The sequence below is a fragment of the Beta vulgaris genome, chromosome 6 (assembly GCF_026745355.1).
Source record: "Beta vulgaris subsp. vulgaris cultivar EL10 chromosome 6, EL10.2, whole genome shotgun sequence".
NCBI lineage: Eukaryota > Viridiplantae > Streptophyta > Magnoliopsida > Caryophyllales > Amaranthaceae > Beta > Beta vulgaris.
Window position 1 is genome coordinate 56,543,779 of NC_079207.1, and position 22,050 is coordinate 56,565,828.

Below are 22,050 nucleotides of genomic sequence, written 5' to 3' on the forward strand. Positions count from 1 at the left end.
TGCTAGAAATCCCAATAAAGTACTACAAAATAATTACAAAGAATTATAATTAGAATTAGTATATCTATATTTTATAACTTTCATATATACAAACTCGGCAAGAAAAAATCAAAGAAAGAATAATCGAATTTCTAAACGATTTCTAATTTATAGGTTTCCAGTTTATGTTCTTTCAAAAAAACAAAAAAAATTCCAGTTTATGACATGTACATAAATTTAGTTATTTAAAACAGTTATGTCGAACAGGTTTTGTTTTCACTATTTGAAAATTAAACAACAAAACCACCATAAACTTAACTTTCTATAATTTTTCCCTAGTTTTGCATTACAGGGGTCGTGGGCCAGGGATGATGCTAAAGGGAGTGAATTGGACCTAAGCAAACAGATAATGAATAAAAAGAGCCATATCTGACCATTCTAAAACCTTTTAGTTCCATTTATTGTCATTCAAAATTTTGATGCACCGTAATTTTTTCGTCTAACATATATCAACACACTATGATTTGGCAGTTTTAAATATCAATGGATTAACTCACAACTTCTAAGAGCATGTACATAACCTCGAACGACAGTCATAGGAAAAGGAGAAGGGTATCATTATATGAGACAGGATTTGATAGCCTAAACACTCTTAGACGAACACCAGATTTCCCATTTGCTACTTTCTAGAAAATAATGGAATTATAGAAATGATGATAGTATACCTTACAGCCACTTGTTTCAGTAAAGAAGGCAGGAAACTCATTAGTCCTATATCCAGCAATACACACCCCCTAAGTTTCCTGTGCCAAACAAATGGGATAAAATGAAGACCTTGAACTAATATAAGTTATGAAGGCAAGATAGAATTTTGGATCTTTCATAGGTTTATAGTACCAAATATTCGAGGGTTCTAGGTATGTCAAGAATTGATTTAGCACCAGCACAAACCACTGCTACTGGAGTCTTCCCCAGCTCAGTAAGGTCAGATGACACATCCATGGCTGCAAAAGAGTACTAAAACCAAGAAGAATGTATAAGGGATAAGGTTAGAAAATTTACCCACTAATAGAGACTCCTCAAAGTTCAATGATAAAAGCATGATTCTCTTTGATTTGATCTGCCACATAACCAGTAATTAGTCCCATAGATAAACAAAGACCAAGAAAGAAGATAAATCATGTCTTCTTTACAAATCATATGATTTCAAAAGTTATAGATTATAACCAATTGAATACAATCACTCAAAAGGTGCAATCAGCTACTACATGTGTCTATGATAAAGTGTTAATCTTGGAAATTTTTCTGAAAGCGTGCAAATCTTCTGCTTAAATTGAATAATTTGTTGGCTTTATAGCTATAATCCAATATGAAGAAGTAATATATAAAGAATGCTAATGAGGAAACAACCCATTCAGAAAAATTGGCAAGGCAAAAATTGCTAAAGCAGATTTTGCATCAAACTCTACATCATGAAATCACCAAACTCTGCTTAACTTCAGGGCTATTCAAATCGAAATTTTTTGATTTTCCCATATTGTTGTCCATTCTGGCTTCCCAATGTTGTCCTTGGAAAAAAAAAAACTTAATAATTAGCATCGATATTTCAGTTCAAATAAAATAAAAGCTCTCGTGAGGCAATATGTATGGAGACACTGGTAAAAAAAAAAAAAAACCATAGATACACAAGAGACAAACCGATCAGGCATAATTGCACAGTAAGAATCAGGTCGCAGTTGCTATTCTAGTTATGATATCATTCGAGGGTGAATACAGAAATGTTATTTCTCAATTGTCTTCCAGCTAAGGGGTCAATTTAATCAGCACCTAGTGAATATACATGACTAATGTATCATCATATAAGAAAATACTAACCTTTAAAAGAAACTGATTGAGGGAACAAATTCTGCAATTACATCAATTTGTTCATATCAGAATAGTATAATATAGTTATAACCCTTCATGATCATCATCAAAGTATACAAAATTTTGTAACTTTATGCATATACAAGCAGAATTTCGATCGAAACTAAAGAGTTATTTACCTTAAGTTGCCTTGCTTATGCACGAAAGATTGCTTACTCGTATCAAATCAGTTATTATATTCCTAGAGCAACAACAAAACAAAAATCAACATTTATAACAATTCTAAATTACATAATCTGATATATAAACGCCATAACAACTGAAATTGCAATTTATTTTCCAATCTCATGAAATTGATAAACCCTAATCTATAAAGTAAAACAAGAAATCAAGCAAATTGAGTAGATTAAGATGTACCTAGTCACGAGTCACGACTCTTGGAAGTTGTAAGTCGCTCGTCCACCAAGGCACCAATTCGACACCAGGAAAACACAGGAGTCCGAGACGAGTCACGACCGCCGCCGGTGAGGCCGTATGACGGAGGGAGAAGTGAAGGTATGAGATTTTATGAGAGAGAAAGGGAGAAGGTCTATGAGGTGCTGAGGTGAGAGAAAAAAAGTTGAGAGAGTGAAAACTGAAAAAAATCGTGCGTGATATTGTTTGAAATTATTCATTTATTTTTTTATTGTTGGAGCGTGTTAGTAGGTAAATCTGCCACTAACATGAAAAGATATTAAATTTAAAATTTAAAATATTTTAAGGAAACCGGTTTTACTTATAAATAGTCTTCTATCTCACAACAAGAAGAATATATACGTACATCATAAGATTATATTGAAAGAAAAATTGATTTAAAAAATTAAAATATTTCAAAGAAACCGGTTTTACATAGAAGTAGTCTCCTATTTCACAATAGCTTTTTCAATAAGTGAAATAGTAAACTTAAGAGACTGGTTTTGGATAATCAATGGTTTTCTATATCTAAGAAATGGGTTAGTAATCTCAACCAGTCTCTTATGGATGGTCTCTTTGGCCTTTTTTGTAGTAGTGTAAATATCAAATAGGAAGAAACTAGAGTTAAGGTTACTAGTATGAATAAGAACGGATAATGATTGTTAATGCGATTGTGAAGCAACGAAGACGATTATGCAAGGTTTAGTTTTCTCTAAAGTATCGAGTCCTTCTCGAATGGTCCTCAAGAGTAATCACTTAATCAATCAACTAACTCCTTCTCGAATGGTCTTTAGTTAATTGATTAAGAGATTCAATACGTTCGGAAAACCCTAATGAGGTCCCCTTAATTTCTACCCAATATCTTGGCCTAGAAATTAAGTTGATTCTTGGGGATGATAAAAGAGAGAACATTTGAAATCAAAATACCAAAGTATAAATGTGATCAATATCTATCCTAAGGTCTCGAAACACAAAGATCAATGCATAAACTTCTTTAAACATCACAATCACATCAACAACACATTTAAAACCCTAATTCATACTTTCACCCTAACCCTAAATGTGAAACTACTCACTAATCATGGAGTTTAAGCAATTAAACATAAAATCTATGACTAATCTAAGGTTAAACATGATTAAAAAATGATTAAACTAATGGAAAGCACAATTATGAAACTAAGAGAATGAAGATCTAGAATAACCAAAAGCAAGAACAAACACGAAGAGAATGAATTAAAAACTGAAACTTTGAATTAAAATTCAACGAAAAGTACCTTTGATGTTAATGGAATCACAAACTAGGATCGATGATCTCAAATCTCTATCAAACTAAAGTGTTTTCTCTCTAATACAAAACCCTAAAATATTCTATAGAAACTAGAATGAAAACATAACTTCCAAAACTAAAAGAGAAAAAGGGTTTAATGATCGAAATTTTATTTCTGGAACGCATGGTGCGGGCGCACCATACGTCAGGTGCGGGCGCACCTGACTCTTCTGTCTCAAGGTGGAAATCCTCCGTCATAAGGTGCGGGCGCACCGGTAGTTGGTGCTGGCGCACCATACACAGGTGCGGGCGCACCTTGTGCTGGGTGCGGGCGAACCTTTGCGGTCTGTATTTTTCTTCCAATTCGGCTGGAGGTGCGGGCGCACCTCAGGGATGTGCGGGCGCACCATCACGTGCGGGGGACTCTAGGCGCATCTCATGCTCTCTCGCATCCTCTATCTTGTCTCCTTAAGCCATGTATTGCATTACTTGGTCCCAAAAAGGGTCATACCTGCACTAAAAGCCACGAGAAAACATGGTGAAAGCATATGTGCTAGAAATTCGATCAAAATAGATCGAGAATCTAGCAAAATGTCATTATGATCAAGTATGATCTAGTGAATGAAGTAGAAGGGAAAAGTGAGGAAAAAGAAGGAAGAAAGGGAAAAAAAGGGAACCAAAACAAGCCAAAAGGAAGTCATAAAGTGCGTTAGAAACGCACTTATCACTTGGTCTCTTTAACAAGAATTTGGAAGCAAGTAAAGTAAATTGGAGAAAGAAACCTATTGTTCCTGAAGGATAGGAACCCCATAAAGATTGGGTTCCTAACTCTAACAATTAATTTTCTTGCACGCTAGAGTGAGGGGGAACAACACATGATACATAGACAGTGGTTGTTCTAAGCATATGAGTTATGACTGAAGATAAATCAAGATTTTTCTCACTCTTTGCCTATGATGGTGGAAGTGTGACTTTTGGTGACAACATGAAAGGTAAATTAGTTGCCATGGGTAAAGTTGGTAAGTCACCGTCACATCCATAGATAATGTTTTCTTGTTGATGGATTAAAGCATAATTTATTCAGTATTTTTCAGTTCTGTGATATTTTCCATCATTGAGCAAACTTTTATTCACCATTGGTAACCTATTTTCACCCCTACAAAAAAAAAAATTGGGGGAAATTGGAAAAAACACTTACTAAAGCTTCACAAGCACCTAATTCGGAAAACATTAAAACCTGTTTCTATCGAGGCAGAAACATTTGAAGTTCGAAAATTTGTATGGAGCGGGTGCTCTAAGGGGATACATAGCGGGAGCTCCGGTCATTTCCCCTGCACACAGCACTGGCAGGATTTTATATGGAGCGGGCGCTCCTGAATATACGGAATAGGCATGCCATATTCTTTTTTTCGTGATTTCAGTTTTTCTTACGCAAATGTAAGGGATATAAATACCCTAATTTGTAGTCGTTTTTTAGGAAATCAACTTTTAAACCTAGCCACTTTGTTTAAGCTTAGAGATTATTTTACTCTCATCTAGTAAAGTTGAAAGCTTTTGGAAGAGAATATTTAGGAATTTGAAGTTTGAATATTGGATGTTCATGAAGATTAAAAATTTCTACTATAATTCTTTATCTCACTTTTATCTCTTTTCTCTCTTACTTTTTCACTAGCTTTCAATACTTGTTTATGCTTTACTTTTAGGTTTGACTTGAAATCTCTACTATGTACATCTCATTAATGGCATTGAACCTTTTTTTTTGTGTTGCGGATTCCATGAAAAATAGTAAGTAGTCCCTTTTTCTTGGGTATGAGGTGAAACCCTCATTAATGTCATGAACTCTTCACTCTTTTTGGGGGTCTGATAGGCTGTCGTACACCTGTCAAAAATAATTCCTGCAAAACCTTCTAATAATATAGTAGGGCAAGTAGCGTCGAATCCACAGAGAGATGGTTGTTTTAATCTAGTTTCTAAATTATGGGGAAACTAGATAAGATCATAAATATGTGAATTAAGGTTCTAAACTAATAAATAAAGAAAATCAAAGTAAAACGATCTAGGGCAATGGTTCACCATGTTTATACTTATAATCTATCAAAATATCATCAATAGTTCAGTTAATCAGATATCTAGAGCATAGGTTAATCCTACGATCGGGCCTTAACGCTCTCAAATCAACATATGCTAGTACGATCGCTTAACATAATCAGATTTGCTAATTGTAGGTAAGCCTCTAAAGAGTACTATCTTGACTCGATATTAGCAATATTTAATCAGACAATTGATCAGATTGCAAGATTAACAATAAATACACTAATCAATTAGAGAAATCAATAACTAATCAAACCATGAATAATTATCAATCTATAATCATATCATATAAATATGGATTCCCAAACCCTAGAAATAAAAACTACTCTATCATAAAGTAAATAATGAAATCTAAACCTACAAAGAAAAGCATAATCAAAGGAATCAATGAAAGAAACTAATGAATTAATGAAGAAAAATAACAACTAGGGTTTTTCTAAAAAACTAGAGAGGAAAAAAAAGAGAGAAAAGTAAACTAAACCTAAAATTATAAGAATAACGTGTGTATGGAGGAGGGAGAGAGAATGAAAAACTAATCTAAATAATAGTCAATAACCTAATATGCCTAGGAAAGTAATTTACAAGATAAGAAAAGTCTTAAAAAAATCATTAATGGGCGGATTAGTGATCCACGCGTACGCGTGGTAGATTCCAGCCGAAACAGTGCAATCTTTCGAAAGGCATAACTCTTTGAATAGAAGTCTCCTAGGGGTGTGCCACCTATCGTTGGAAAGCTCTTCAAGTATAGTTTTAAAATTTGCTGGAATTACTCGATTTTAATCAGCAAATTAAAAGTTATTTTCAGAAGAGTAGATGTGAGCTTTTTCACATTCCTTCTAATGATTTTCCACTTTGTTTTAGCTCAAACTCGTACTACAAAATATGCAAACGATCCTTATGCATTGTAGCTTCTTTCCAAGTGCTCCCCATCCTCAAGTCTAGCTAATCATACTCGAAAATACATCCTCAATGCCTGAAATTTATCAAAAACAAGAAAACATACTGAATAGGAGTAAAAAAGCAAAACTTAAGAATATAATGCTACAATAAACCTAAATATGAAACTAAATGCTCTAAAATGCAATCTAAATGCACCTAAAAACTATATATAAATATGACTTATCAGGGTCTAATTAGGTTGATGGTTTCAAATGAGCTATTGGGGTTTCTATTGTTAGTTTTTGTGGTTGGCCTCCATAGAGGCTTAATTGATAGTCACTTCAATGGAGATTTGAAAGATGAAATCGAAGAGTTGACTTATCATATGTTCACTTAGCTAAACTTGCATGAAAATAGGGGTTTTAGCTAAGGAGTGTAATTTATCGTCTTTTCATTCATATTCTTGAGTTGGAGTTTTGGTGCATGAAGATAGACCGTAATCCTCAACTTAGGTAGCCCTTTTTAGATTGAAAGAGTAATTATGGATTTAAAAGATGATCCTTTTTATCCATTGCTATTGTTACCCCCTTCTAATTGTTGAAGTTCATGATTGAATTGAGCGGTGAATCCTATATCCAAGTCCTTCTAATATTATCGTAAATCCTTGTTCGTCATTTGATTTAATTCTCTTTAGTTAATCATTACATAGCCTAAACGTAAAAACCCAAATTTCAATCACTATTGTCCTCACTTAGCTTATTTAACATTAGCTTATTGGTGTTTAATCTTTTCTCTCTATGAATTCAACCCTTGCTTCCCCTTTCTATTTAATTAGAGAGACCGAGTTAGGTTTATCTTTGTTAGGCTCGACGATGACCTAGCAGAATCTGGCGCATCTAAGTAAGGAGAGGGAGGGGATTTCGTGGGTGGTAAGGGAAGGGGGAGGCAGAGGGGTGGCAGGGGAGGAAGGAAAGAGGAGGAAGGAGGAAGAAGGAAACCGGTTTAGATAACATGTTAAACAACTAATCAATTATGAGCAATTTTAAATAATTAGGATTACTCGGATTGAGTCATTAGTTAGGAACGAAAAAATGATTGAACTCCCATAATTGCGATTGCTCCTATCAATTTTTCCTATAGAACATTTATATTTGTTATATATCAATAATATTTCTTAATAATTCATAGTATTTTTTCAAAAAAAAAGGTTCTTAGTACTTATTAGTTAGATCCTCAAGAATTTGTCCATCTTATTAGCCAAAAACTAAAGAATGAAAATTTGTACAAACATATGTCAATTTATCTGGCTCAATTTTGGGTTGGTGTAGTTTGAGTGGAATTCGGGTCCATTAGATTCAGGTTGATTTGATTCAGACCAAATTGGTTCGGGTCAAGTTCATATCTAAGAGCACCATTAATGATGATTGAGAAATAAGATCATCCCACTATCTTTTTAACTTTCTCTCTCTAAAAATAATATCCCATAATCTTTTCTCACTTATCTTCTTAACAATGAACCAAAAAAAGATCATATGAACTACTTTTTCCTCTCTCTCTTACTTTTTAACCCCACCCAACTACTTTTTCTCTCTAATCACCCAACCACCATCATTTGTATTATTTTCTTTTCAATGATATGAAATATTCATTACTAATTGATATTTTATTATTAATTAATTAAATTAATAATTTTAAAATTATAATTATCATTTTAATAATTAAGTTATCTACATAATTAGCTTTTATTAATACGTAGCATATATAATTAGCGTTTTTATTAAGTAATTGAATACGAAATTAGCTACCACTATTTTATGCATACATAATTAATGATCTACTAATTATTTCATGAGACACAATTAACATTTTTAATATATTTTTAATTTAGAGACATATAATGAAATACAAGAACGAATTATTAACTTAATTAGGAACGAAATACATAAAATGCTACATCGGTGCGACAATTATAAACTTAATTACGGACGAAGTACATAAAACTTAATTAAGAACGAAATACATAAAACTTAATTAAGAACGAATTACATAAAATGCTCTTAATTAGCATTACGACCAACCTTCTGCCATATATTGGCAACCAAATCACGTTTTAAGGATTGAAGCACATGCTGATCTTCAATTGCATCTCTATTAGCCATGTAACAGTTGATATCTACGATCCGATCATGATAATATTCAAATTTGTCGCCATTATTACTTGTGTTTGTAGTGAATTCAGTAGTATCTGTGTAGTGTGCATATGTATCTCGTTCATCTTCCACAATAATGTTGTGCATGATAATGCAAGACAACATGATGTCATTGAGAGTTTCTTCATCCCATGAGTGGGATGGTCTACGAACTATATCAAACCGATATTGCAGCATCCCAAATGCTTTCTCAGCATCTTTTCGAGCTCCTTCTTGGTGTTGAGCAAATAACTTGTCCTTTGCGAGTTTGAAGACATGTAACCGATTGAATGAATGTTGCTCAATTCAGATCATCAGTGAGATAATAACCCTTATCATATTGGTTACTATTCATCGTAAATTGCACGGGTTGTGCTCGACCTTCTAAAACATCCCTAAACACAGGAGATCAGTGAAGAACATTTATGTCATTGCACGAACCTGGTATCCCGAAGAAAGAATGCCATATCCATAAGTCACGATCAGCAATAACTTCAAGAAATAAAGTAGCAACACCAAATCTTCCTTGATATTGTCCTTTCCATTCCGACGGATAATTTTCCATTCCCAATGCATACAGTCTATGCTGCCGATCATGTCCGGAAATCCACATTCTTCACCGAATCTGAGTAGTCTAGCCAAAACATCTGGAATAGGCTGTCTCAAGTACTCGGCACCAAATTGGTTGATAACCCCCTTTGTGAATTTCATTGATGCTATTCGAGCTGTGTTTTCACTAATTCGTACATACTCATCAATCGAGTCTGTCGCTACCCCGTACGCAAGCATTCGAATAACAGTTGTACACTTTTGTAGGGGGAGATAAACCTAACTATCCCGTACAATCTCTTTTTTTAGTGAACCGTACATCATTTGCAACGACACTTTCCATAATAAGAAGAAAGACATGCGTTGCATTCGAAATCTTCGATGAAATAAACAAGCAGGATAAACTGGTTGATCAGCAAAGTAATCATTGAACAACCGTATATGGCCTTCCTCCTTGCCTCGATTTGCCCGTTGATGATCCTCATTATCAATAGTCACTTTTGCTCTTCTATTTCGTAGTGTTGGAGTAACATTTGATATAAGAGTTGGAGCAAGTGGTTGAACAATATTGGTCAAGAAATCATCTATTTCTTGATCAATTCTTGCTCGAGATGATCTTCTTTTATCATAACTAGAGGAACTTGACGGGGAAAATTTTAAGTTGAAGGAGTTCATTCTAAAAATTAGCCAATATGTTTAGGTTTGGTGTGAGCAAATGGTGAACAAGGATGCATAGGTTATATAGTGTAACAAGGATGCTTGAGTAAATGGAAGTACAATAATGTAAAAAGCAGTACAATAATACATAAAAGCAGAACAATTACGTAAAAAGCATTACAATAATGTAAAAAGCAGAAAATAATGTAAATGGAAGTACAATAGTGTAAAAAGCAGTACAAGAAAGTAAAAAGCAGAAAATAATGTAAAGGGAAGTACAATAATGTAAAAAGCAGTACAATAATGTAAAAAGCAGTAAATTAATATATAAAAGCAGAACAATAATGTAAAAAGCAGTACAATAATGTAAAAAGAAGAAATAATGTAAAGGAAAGTACGATAATGTAAAAAGCAGTACAATCCATAATCCATAATCCATAACCTTTTAAAAGTGGCAAAGTTGGCTACTATTCAAATGAATAGTGAAATGAGTGATAAAAGCATGAAAAATACTGTAGATAAGAAATGGGTGAATTTCAACCCTTAATTTGTAAACTGATCTCAGCCGTTGAAGCTTCTTTCTTCTCTCCTCTTTTTTCGTCTTTTTCTGACTCTCTTCATCGCTTCACTCTCTCTCTCTCTCTCTCTCTCTCTGAAAGCATCAACACGCAACAGAGAAGTAAGGAACCCTGAAAAATCAATTATCATCTGATCCTGTTGGTAAATTTCCTTTCTTTCTATTTAATCGATTTTTCAAGGTTTGATTTTATTTATTTCGCTTTGTATTTTTCCAGTTTGTGATTTTTCGTTTGTTTCATTTGTTTCGCTTTTTTCCAGTTCGTGATTCTTTGTGTGTTTAAGGGTTAAATTTTTTGGAGACTGAAAATAGAATATGGAGGAACTCTTGAAATTTATGGCACTGGTGAAAAGCAAATATTCAAGAATTATGTGAGTTTAATGACATAATTTAGTGCATTCCTTGTTCTGAGAAAGTGGAAAAGTGGAGGGGGTTGGGTTTGTTGAATTCTATAGTGCATTCTTCGGTTAAGTTCTTTTCTAATACCAGGCCAAAAGAAGTATATAAGTAAACTTAAGGTGGCTCTTAGTTAAGGAAGTCTTTCATTATTAGCAAAATCATATGCTTTGCAAGTATATATACCTCTGTTTCCCTGATTTAGCCCTTCCAGTAGTTGATGTGAAAAAATTCTTTCACCTCTGTGGATAGATTGAGTTCTCTGAATGGAGAGAAATCTGTCGCTTCCATATGGGGATGTTCACTTTTGTAATATTTACTTCTTTTTCAGCCTTTTGGCCAAGATCTATTCAAGTGTTCCTTTTAAAAAAGAAAAAGGTATTGAAGTGTTGTATTTTCTCCTATCAGTTTAATAACTGGTACAAACAATATATATTTTTTTTAATATTTTTGCGAACAAAATAATATTACTTCATATATATCAACTGCTTTGTATCTCAAAGAAAGCAAATCTTGGAGATATAATTTTTCAGGTCTTCATCTACAGGGCCATTACTCTACGCTTTCTTTGCTCGTTCTTACTTTTACAGTTTTACTCGTATATGTCTATATTGGAACTGTGGCTGTGATCTGGTCGTATAGATTATGCAAATGCAGTGTATCTACAGAAAATTGTCATAAAAGTAACCTAGATCTCGAATACTAATATCTTATTTCCGCTAGGGTCCCCAATATGTGTGCACCACTTTTTCGACTTTCATATGCACTACTTGTGGTGGGATTCAGTAAGTGCTCCTAATTTTTTGTATTTTTGTTAAGCAATAGTGTTTGGTTTAGTTTTTCCATATATTATTACTCATCGAGTCAAGATGCACGGAGAGGGTGCAGTACTTATTATGCCTATGGTTAACTGTTTCAGCCATGAATTCACACACCGAGTAAAGTCAGTATTAATGGCTAAATTTACACCATAAAAGATTGCTTCTCTTCAGGCTGACGGAAATGAGGTTAATCAAGATATACAATTCTTGCGAATATTTATGTTGCAATCGTATTGGTCAATTGAAATTTCTCTTTCTCATAAGCTTCTTTGTATACCCTGTATACTCACAGCGTGCAAAGGAAATACACTTTAAAGATTGGGATTCTCAACGGCAAGCTGCTCACGATAGCAGGTTTGTTCTTATTCTAATTCTTTAATTCTAAAACTTTAAACATAGTGCAATATAAGAAGTGTTAAATTTTTATTATGCTTTTGTGACAAGAATCTTGAGTTGGCACCATGCCCTAAGCATTGATCCGCGTCATTTCTTTTCACTATAGATTTCACGGAGCTGCATTTATCTTACCTTTTAAGTTTTAAACGATTTTTATTGGCGGTTCCAAAGATGATGTCCCCTTTGCTATTTAGAAATGTCCGGTTTTACTTGATTATCTCATAGAGCTGCATGGGCTGAGTTAATAGATATATATTACTTGATTATCTTATAGAGCTGCGTGGGCTGAGTTAATTGAAGCATGCCATTCTCCCCCTTAATTGAAGGGATTTCATGTTGTTTTTGCATTAGCTGCACAATTTGGAATGTTGTGGTAAATTAGTCAAGTTTAAATGGGCCAGTCGAAACTTAATTAGTCAAGTTTCTAATATTTGATTGATAGGTAATTCTTGAGGAAGTTGAAAAAGGTTAAGAAGAGCAACAATCAGAATTTTGCCATCAATGAGGTAAATATGCATCTTCATATGGAATTATAAATTTTGCCTCAACTTTTAGTTTTACAGTTTTCCCTACAACCAAACTGAGAATGATTTTCACTCACGCACAACTCCAATGATTTTCTTTCATTGATGTTACATGTACCAAACTTGTGCGAATAACAATTGGCAGGTAAAGTTGCAATCCATCATATCAATGCTCGAGTGTTTGCTAATAAGGTACGCTAAGTTGCTAATATCCTGGCTTGTTATATTTTGATAGTTAAACGTGGCTTTTAACTCTTTACCTTTTTCCATATGCACCTCATCGTTTGGCAGTAAAAAGATAGTTTATGATTTCATAGTAATTAGCTAAAGTGCTCACTAGATTTGCCTTGGATTCATATTATACCGAGTTTTGTTCAATCTTGGAGTTGCCTCAAGTATATACCACACATGCAAGTATTTTGTGCAAAGAGTCTTTATTTCTATTTGAACTTAACTTTTTTGTTGTACTTATTGACTTTCAACTTAACTTTTTCGAGTTAATTTACACTTTTTACAACTTATGTAGTTGTTTGGGTATTGGCCTTGAACTGAAATTATCAGTGTTTATGTATTCTGAACTCAAGTCATCAATACTTATTTGTCTTGAACTTAATTTATTGAACTTATATATCCTAAAATAAGGGAAAGGTTAGGAGACAAGAGCCTTAGCTGCATAAATGCATCTCATTTGTGTGAGTCGAGTTTAAAGCCAGTCGAAACTTAATATTGTCCAAATTAAGTTTATACCGTTACTTTTTCTGCCATTACTCAAGTTCTCAATAACTTGGTGGTTAATTTTGATGGAGACCTTGCTTGTAAATAATTGAACTGATTCAAGACTTGATTGGCCAGTTAGTTCACTTATGAAGTTTGCAAAAAAAGAAATTGTGAGAGTTTGGCCGAGAAACAATTGATGCTAACCTGATATCTTTTTTCCAAACCCTCTTTTCATGTGTTAGAAGCTTATTTAGTCTATGAAATTATATTGGGGCATTCTACAAGGCATAGCTTTAGTGGTTCTTGTTCTCAACTACATTGGCCTTCTCCTCCTAATGCTCTTATGACAAATGACTTCAGAAGAGGTCTTATTAAGTTAGGTTATTTTATTTTGAAACAAAATCCTGGTTTTCTATATTGGTGGATGACCTACAAGTGTATCCCTACTACCTATGTAATGGAGAAGAACCCTATATGTTTTCAGCAAAAGAGATATAGAAGTTCTGAAGAGAACCCCATGATTTGAGCTTCTCAGTGAGGTACATATATATTTTAGAATCAAATACATCTGTAGTAATAAGTGGCATTATAGTAAATAATAATGAGTGCAAGTGTAGTGTTAGCTAAAATGAGTCCTATGAAAATGTTTATATTAATGTTTTCCATTTCTAATTGCGTCTTTTCCATACATTTTCATTACCTTTATATACCACATTTGGTACTCCAGATTTGTAAAGACAAAACACATACGTTGGGAATACTTGTGGATAAAGTTGCATGATCATGGACATTGACATAGGCCTTTCCTCGTAAATTACATACTAAATTTACTACATTAGAACCATATATGTTGTTCATCACGTCTTACTGAATCTAATGGTGACAATGGTGTTATTGGGTCTCTTCCTTCTCTCTAACACAACAAAATAGGACATAGAAGTGTTTTCGATTATCTTCGCCTTGATTTAATGGTGGGATTAGGTAAATGGGAGTTTGATCCATTGAAACTAACCAGTCCATTGAAACTAACCAATCTGGAAACTTAGGATGTAAGAAGAACTAATGGATGTTTATATTGTGATTTATCTGCCATGGATCAGTATCTTCATCCTTATGTAATATCACAATGAATTGAGATGTCTGTTATTCGTTACAGAGTTTGTTGTGATTGTTAAATATCATTGTCTTAAGCTACAAACATAATTAGCTGAGGAAAAAGTAAAAGAACTTCAATTGCACTTGAAACTCTTTTGCTAAACACAAGAATAAATCACCAGTTTGATACTACTGAGTCCATGGTGCTTCACTTCTATCTTCATCATATCTATTTATGCATGAAATTATAGGAAATTCTTTCTATTTATTACAGGGTTACTTTCCTTTTGGATTATTTCATCATATCAGCTCCATCTAGACTCAAACCAGTAAAAAATAACAGAGAAAAGGCAGGTCAGTAAACAAACATAATGTATTACACCCTAATGTAAACAAACATAATGGTTAGTCTAGAAAATAACATGGCTAGAATATCTATGCTTTCTCGATGTGATCAATCTAGGCATAAATATAGAGTTGAAAAGTGATGCCATCATTATTATATACCATGTGAAATTGGTTAGGTGATGCATGTCTAAGGAAATATAATACTAAGACTAGGTAATGGAAAGAGAGCAGGAAGTAAGAAACAGTCCAATTATTATTAATAAGAGTCTTTTAAAGACTATACTCATCCTTATGAGAAGTTCAAAAAATAGTAATCATGATTAACAAGAGGGCTTGCTTAGAAATCCACCTAATCAGTCCACAAAAGAGGAATATTTGTAGCAATAGAGTACTACTAACAATAGGAAAAACGAATCAAGTACTGTGAGTTTGTAGTCAAGTCTACTACTTCTCTGATTATATTAGTACTTAAAGTAGAGGAATGTTCAAAAAATAGATAGATTACTAATGTCTCTCATCTTGGTAATTAATGTTTTTTAGGGTATGCACTAGGCAATGATGGAATTGTGATGGAAAGATTCTTGTGCTGAAGCGAAGTAATAATGTTGACATTTTGTTTTCCTCGGTGGTCATCCAGAGGTAAATTCAAATTTTTGTCTTCGTTTTGATAGTCTATGCTGTAACTCCTTGTTTTATTTTCCGTTTAACCAACATTAGTTTAGTATAAACGTGGACTTATGCTTAGATTTTCTTTGTAGTGGCTAATATTAGTGTGTAACAAAGTGTGAGTAAGGAAAAAAAGGAGTGTATTATTGAGAGATTCATGTGAAGATATAGTAGTGTCTGTCGACTTAAATTAGTGAGAGTATATAGAGTATGAGCTAACATAAATATTGTCCATTTTGTTTCTGCTCATATAGTATAATTGCGTCAAATACATGTTAGAGGGACTATCCTTGGCGTTTGTAAGATAACTTGTAAGAATTATGTTCAAAATCCTTACCGACTAAAAAAAATTACTTATGGTGATTGTAAAATTTTGCAACTTATGAAAATGTTGTTGGCTTAATCATATCATCATTGAATCAAGTTGAGAATGTGCTTCTAAGTGTTAATTGTGCAAATTCATTCCACTTAACATAATTATGTGAATGAGTAGTTGCCTTGTTACTTAGTACTTGCCCCCACAGTTAACTTTCCTTACTTTATAGATGCTCGATTTAAGCTTTCAAATAAAATAGCTGTAACTTTAACTTCCACGGCATACTCCTTAACCTTTATTACTCTTGAATGATTTGTTCTTGGGACTTTTCAAGGTTCAATTAATTACTTTTTATATGAAAGATAAACAAAAGATATTGCTGTTCATAGGCCATAGCCTCTTTACAGTTACAGTGTAGATCTTTCGATATTCCCAAGTTGGTCCTCACTCTTGAGCTCCTTGCTATACAGAACTAGAAGCTGAGGCATACTTATGTCGATTCCTATTATATGTAGAGGTCGTTTTGTTTTTCCTTCTAAAATTTGTTTTTTTCTTCCCTATTAATTTTCCTTAGAAGTTGATAACTTTTCATGATTAATGCTTGATTGCTTGTGTAGTGTGTATATTATGTGCCAGACCATACATCTTGAGTAAATTAGGGTTTGAATAGAGTTCATTAATAACATAATCTCAGTTCAAGCAGCTCATTTTGTGTTCGTTGCAATTGCAATATGTATGGTCTGGGTAGGGTTTGGAGTGGTAGTAGTAGGAGGAGGATTGGTAGTAGGAGGAGTGGTCGTAGGAGCAGTAGTAGTAGTAGTAGTAGGAGGAGGAGGAGTAATAGGAGTGGTGGTAGTAGTGTTGGTAGTGGTGGTAGTAGTAGGAGTGCTGGTAGTAGTGGTAGTGGTGGTAGTAGCAGTGCTGGTAGTGTTACTGGTAGTAGTGGTGTTAGTGGTGGTGGTGGTGGTAGGAGTAGGAGTAGGAGTATTAGTAGTAGGAGTATTAGGAGTAGTAGTAGTAGTAGTAGTAGTAGTAGTAGTAGTAGTAGTAGTAGGAGGAGGAGGAGGAGGAGGAGGAGGAGTGGTAGTAGGAGCAGCAGCAGTAGTAGTAGGAGTATGCCACAATTAATCACGTCATATTATGTTCATATTTGTTTGGTTGTGTCGTTGATTTCATGTGGGAGGGAGTATGCATGCCACAACTAATCACATCATATTATGAACTTTATAGCCTAAATAATTGTTTCTATATGTTGGTTTTAGCTTTTAGCTACTGATTGGATACACGTTACATTACTTGCAGTTGGATCATTGAGATTGAGTGGAATCTATTATGAATAAGGTATCTGGGATCTGTTAAATGCAGAGTATATTTGATCATCCTTTTTTAGAGAACCTTGAATGCATCTTCAACTTCCTGATATGAATTCTGCATGCTCTCCTTGCATTCTGTCATGCTTTTGGTGATCTGAAGCAACTTGTCTTTGTCATTAGCATTCTCTGCCTTCCAACACAAGGCTTCATCTTCCAACTCAATTAACATGTCCCTGACACGAGAAACCTCTTACTACTCTACAAATTCAATATATACCATCACTGTTCATTTGCAATGGGCAATCTCAGCCCTCCATTTCTGACCTCATCTCAACGGCACATTTCTTTTCTTCTCCCTCCTCTTCAATGCGTCTGCGACTCTCCTCTCTCCTCTCTCCTCTCTGCCTCTCTCTCTCATCTAATCTAAGTTCGAAAAATTAGGGTTTTGGCTATGGTTTAGCACGCAGAATTGAAGGCTTAATCAATGCTTGAAAAGATCGTCCATAAACACAACCAATGCGACTCTTCTTTCAATTCATATTTAAACACAACCAGGCTCTTAGTAACTGATATTTGATTGATAATCTAGAAATTTACATCAAAATAAAAAGCAATTAAACCACTAATTTTCCCAGTATTTTCTTAATCATTTTACCCCGTTTTGTAGTGGTGATTCAGAGCTGTTTATTCACTGGTACAATGTGATCCGTTTGTTTCTGATTTCTTCCTTTCTTAATATATGTCTTATGTAGTATGACCAAGCTGTTGAGAGAGTTAGGGAGCTTAGATCAGACTACAAAATGTTCGCCAGGGCCCTGACCAGGAAAGAAACTGCTTTGGCAAAATTGGCAAAGACTTCAAAGGATTATGAACCAGCTATTGAAGCGTTCCACAAATTAAAGCTTTGACAGAGGACCGCAATCCCGATACTCTACAAAGCTGTTTGATGCTGAAAGGGCAAAGAAAGAACCGGAACAGCAGGAGTATTTCAATCCTAAAGTGGCTGATGAAGAACGTGAGAAAGGTACTTATTCCCTTTGGATATCGACAGATTTGTAATACTTCTATCAGAATACAAATGTATTGTTACTGTTAGTTCTGGATGATTGGAGCGTATATTTCATTGCATGTTATAAGGTGGGACAACTTTATTCGAGAGCTTTTAATGTCAAAATCTTTCCAGTTGATATAGATTATTAGGGTGTTAATGAATGTACAATATTTGAATCTTTTGCCTTTGAAGTTTACTTAGAATTTTCGGTGCTTAATTGTACCTTTTGCCTTTAAGACTTATCCACGTGCATTAAGTTGTGATCTACACTTAGTCATTTTTCAGGTAATGAGTATTTTAAGGAGCAAAAGTATCCTGAAGCAGTGAAGCATTACACAGAAGCTATCAGAAGGAACCCTACAGACCCAAAGGTAGTACTCACTTTTCCTGCTCACTATGCATTTAGTAATAGCATCACTGAGTTTATCAAATTCATTTCGCTATATATGGTGCAATTCAGGCTTACAGCAACAGAGCTGCAAGTTACACCAAGCTAGGGGCAATGCCAGAAGCGTTGAAAGATGCTGACAGTTATGCATCTCATTTCTGCAGGCAAAAGCAATGCAGGACCCCGAAATCCAGAATATTCTCACCGATCTTGTAATGAGACAGGTATGTTCTTTCTGAACTTGTATATCAACAGTACTAGATATTGCTTCCCTTGGAAAAAAAGTACTGGATATGCAGTCAAATATACTATTTTAGGGTATATAAAGGAAGTTGAATCTCTATAATTGGAGTATGTGATATTCTTAATTGCCGGAATATTGGGACTGATCGATTTCGCCAGGACCGACAGGAAGTAGATCAACTGTTAAAGCAAATTTTCAGCTTTTTCATCTTGGTTTTTGGTTTTTGCAAATTTTGACTGTTTAATTTGAGTGCATAATCTTGCTTCTTTCATGTTGATTACCGTTTTTCGAATTTATGGTTATGATACTTAGAATGGGGTTGATTTTGGTGCTTTTGTTTTTTGTTAGAAGCCATATCAGGTTTCGGATTGTATTATATGAATTGATATTTAGTTGAATATGGGATCTCAGTTTGCCGTTAATTCCAATCTGGAATCTCAGTTTGCCGTTAATTCCATTTCTTTTTGATGCCTTTTCAACCATATGTTACTTTGTTTTTCCATTTCTTAACATGAAGATGAAGACATCCTCCGCGACGACCTTCCAATGCCCTCTAATACTCCTTTTTTGTTGTTTAATTTGCTTATTTTCTAAACGCTTTCGAGCCTAGGGGATTTTCCAAGAAGAAAGTACTTTGGATCATCTGAATAGGGGTAATGAGTCCAGTGACAATAGGTGGGGTAGGGAAGGGTTAATGAGTCCAGTGACAATTTTCTCTTAGATTGCGTTTCTATTGTGTAGTTTAGTTGCTTTTCACATTAACCTCCTAGACAACATCTTAGAGCTAAAATAAGAAACTCAAGGATCTGCTTAGCTTCTTATCAAGGCGGTTGCTTTTCAAACTCACCTCCTAAATATCATCTTAGAGCTAGAATCCTGGATTGTGGCTCAGTAACGGCAGCGCATCACCAAATCGTACTCAAGGAGAGCTTGTTTTTTCCCCGCATTAAACACTCAACCACGTTGGTTTGTATCTACACCTCCCTTACTTCTCACATGGACAACTATATGTTGGTTTATCATGTGCCTGCCAATCAAAGAATGTTAGGATCTTGTCCAAACCATCTGTACATCAACCTATCACCTCTGTAATCTGTTAAAAATGTTGTCTTTTGCGGTACTGCAAAAAGCTGGTATGATATAGCTCTATATTAGAAATGGTGCGCATGCATTGCCTTCTCTTACCTCTTGATTTGCAGTTCATGTGGTGTGTTCATACAATGAAGAATAACATGAATTTTGTGTTGCAGGACTTCTTGTGTTGGATGGTACATTCCCTTTCTTGCTTCGCAAACAACTTCACACTGATCGTATATATCTTACACTTCATATGTAACATCTCTGAGCCATAACAACGATTCCATTTTCCTTGCAGCTTTCAATACATTTGCCGTCTAGCTGTGTTCAAGAATTGTCCTATTTTTAAACAAGGGATTTGACACCAAGGAATTATCTGCAATACGTATAGCTTGATACCCTGTATTTCCTTTTAGGAAGTAGGTAAAAACAGCCCACCATTTTGCGTGCTATTCATCGGCACACGTGAAACATGGTTCACACATCCTTGTTATTGTAATTCTGGTAGCTTGTTTGCAACTATAATGATTCTCTGTACACTTGAATGAAGATCTTTCTCCTATTAATTTGGCTACTTCCAAACCTTTCAATTAGGTTCATTGTTTCACTTAATGAATAGTCCCAGTATCCCTTACGTTAACCCCACGCACTTAATGTTTCTCCCCACTACCTGCATCAAATCACCATTTAGTGTTTTTTTAAAAAACATTTTGTTTATGAATTAACTTGGGAAGCATCTAACAAATAAATTCAGTTTACCTTGACCTTGATTTAGGTAGCTACCAAGGTTTTTCTTGTTGCATCCCCCACCCCACTCTTTGGCATTGCTAGGTAAAGCTGCAATTAATGGTTACAAAAGCTCATGCTCTAATATATTATGTTTTCCTACAAGTCCTAAAACCAGATATAACTTCTTTTGGCACCGTGAATTTTCATTTACATGTTTCTGTCTTCTAATCCTATTTTTTTGACAATCTGTTGTTGTGAGGATGCATCATGATATAGTAGATGTTATACTGACGTATAACAAAACCCTTGCTATTATGGTAATGCAATCGTCCGTTTTGATAAAGTAATGAGACCATCACATCTCTTTCTCATATCTACTTCTTTTGCACACTTGGTCTTTATTTCAAGAGTTGGATTTATTATAGCCTTTTCTCGTCAGAGGTCATGAATTAATGTGTTTCTTATATAGGACTTATACATAGCTATTATTATTGTTTCTACAGACACTTATTAGTAATTACAATTGGATCATATCTTCCTCTTGGAACTAAGCATATTGGAGCACATCCTTGCTAACTTAGAATGATCTGAGACCAAATGTCTCTCCAACATTATCTCCTGCTTATGATTGCTGCAACAAATGTTGCTACAAATACTATGTTTAAAGAATTTCAGAACTTAGTAATGTAGATAACCTTATAAATTTTGACCGCGTCATTGTGATAACAGAGTTGTGGTCCTCCTTATTCAGGATAGTGAATATGTTGGAGACTTCCCATTAACAAAAAGATTTAAAACAAGTGTACATATGAATCTTCTTAGCACCATGGGCAAGAACTACTTTGTTACACAGCTCTGTATATAGTGCCTTTTATTTAGTTAGTTTTTTAACCTTATTTAGTACATTTCTTAACTTATTTAAAAAACAGTCCAATGCCAAATTTAAAAATGTATCTTTTGATCAGCACCTTTTTTACTGATGGATCTGAACTAGGGAATGAAGCCCCCTTGATTTAGCAATGAACTGGTCAAATACTTTGTGCCTTGTTACTAAAGTCTTTTCAGTCGGTTTTGGTTAAAGTAAGAGATGTTGTTCATCAAAGCTCCTCAAATGTGATAGCAGTTAGCTTAGCAACCCTTGTTGTTGATATTAAATCTCTTTCTATGAGCCTTGAGATTTAATGCTTAGAGATTAACTCTCTTTCTGGTAATAGCCTAACAAAACCTATTTCTTCCCACTGATTCTATTAGTCATGACAACAATAGCTACCTTGGTCCTTACATCCTCCTACACGTCTTATTAGGTAGTGCCTAAAATGTTATAAGTTGTACTTGCGTGGTCATGAAGCACAAAAAAACGATTTTTTTGCTGCTACCATACCCAATTCAGAGTGGGCCTTTCAAAACTTGAGCCCAATAATTAAATATACACAACTATTTTGTGGCCACCAAAGCTACTTTC

The 22,050-nt window shown here is 34.4% G+C and overlaps 1 protein-coding gene and 1 long non-coding RNA gene across 9 annotated transcripts; one reads left to right on the top strand and one right to left on the bottom strand.

Moving 5' to 3' along the window:
* Nucleotides 1–572: 572 nt before the first annotated feature.
* LOC130591861 (uncharacterized) lies at nt 573–9,513 on the bottom strand. The gene is made up of 5 exons (XM_057395805.1): nt 9,166–9,513; nt 8,614–8,982; nt 1,042–1,099; nt 877–983; nt 573–665 (listed from the first exon to the last, which is right to left on the bottom strand). The coding sequence occupies exons 1-5, from the start codon at nt 9,511–9,513 to the stop codon at nt 573–575; spliced, it is 975 nt and encodes a 324-aa protein (XP_057251788.1).
* A 1,031-nt stretch (nt 9,514–10,544) lies between these two features.
* Nucleotides 10,545–20,471, top strand: LOC104885036 (uncharacterized). 8 transcript variants are annotated; one of them, XR_007270355.2, is made up of 13 exons: nt 10,546–10,650; nt 11,627–11,688; nt 11,823–11,910; nt 12,017–12,078; nt 12,563–12,626; nt 12,790–12,836; nt 14,731–14,810; nt 15,345–15,443; nt 17,852–18,123; nt 18,436–18,521; nt 18,611–18,762; nt 20,033–20,050; nt 20,158–20,471. It is a non-coding gene; the product is annotated as an uncharacterized LOC104885036 (long non-coding RNA). The 8 variants fall into 8 exon arrangements; XR_007270352.2 differs by having other exon boundaries at nt 10,545–10,650; nt 12,563–12,836; XR_008970053.1 differs by lacking the exon at nt 14,731–14,810 and adding an exon at nt 17,089–17,127 and having other exon boundaries at nt 10,545–10,650; nt 12,563–12,836.
* Nucleotides 20,472–22,050: the final 1,579 nt, after the last annotated feature.

Coding starts and splice junctions, on each gene's coding strand:
- LOC130591861 (XM_057395805.1), bottom strand. CDS start 9,513: ATGCTTGCGTACGGGGTAGCGACAGACTCGATTGATGAGTATGTACGA. Junction 8,983..9,165: donor TTCTTTCTTCGGGATACCAG/GTTCGTGCAATG, acceptor AAACTCGCAAAG/GACAAGTTATTTGCTCAACA. Junction 1,100..8,613: donor TTGCCAATATATGGCAGAAG/GTTGGTCGTAAT, acceptor GTTATGTGGCAG/ATCAAATCAAAGAGAATCAT.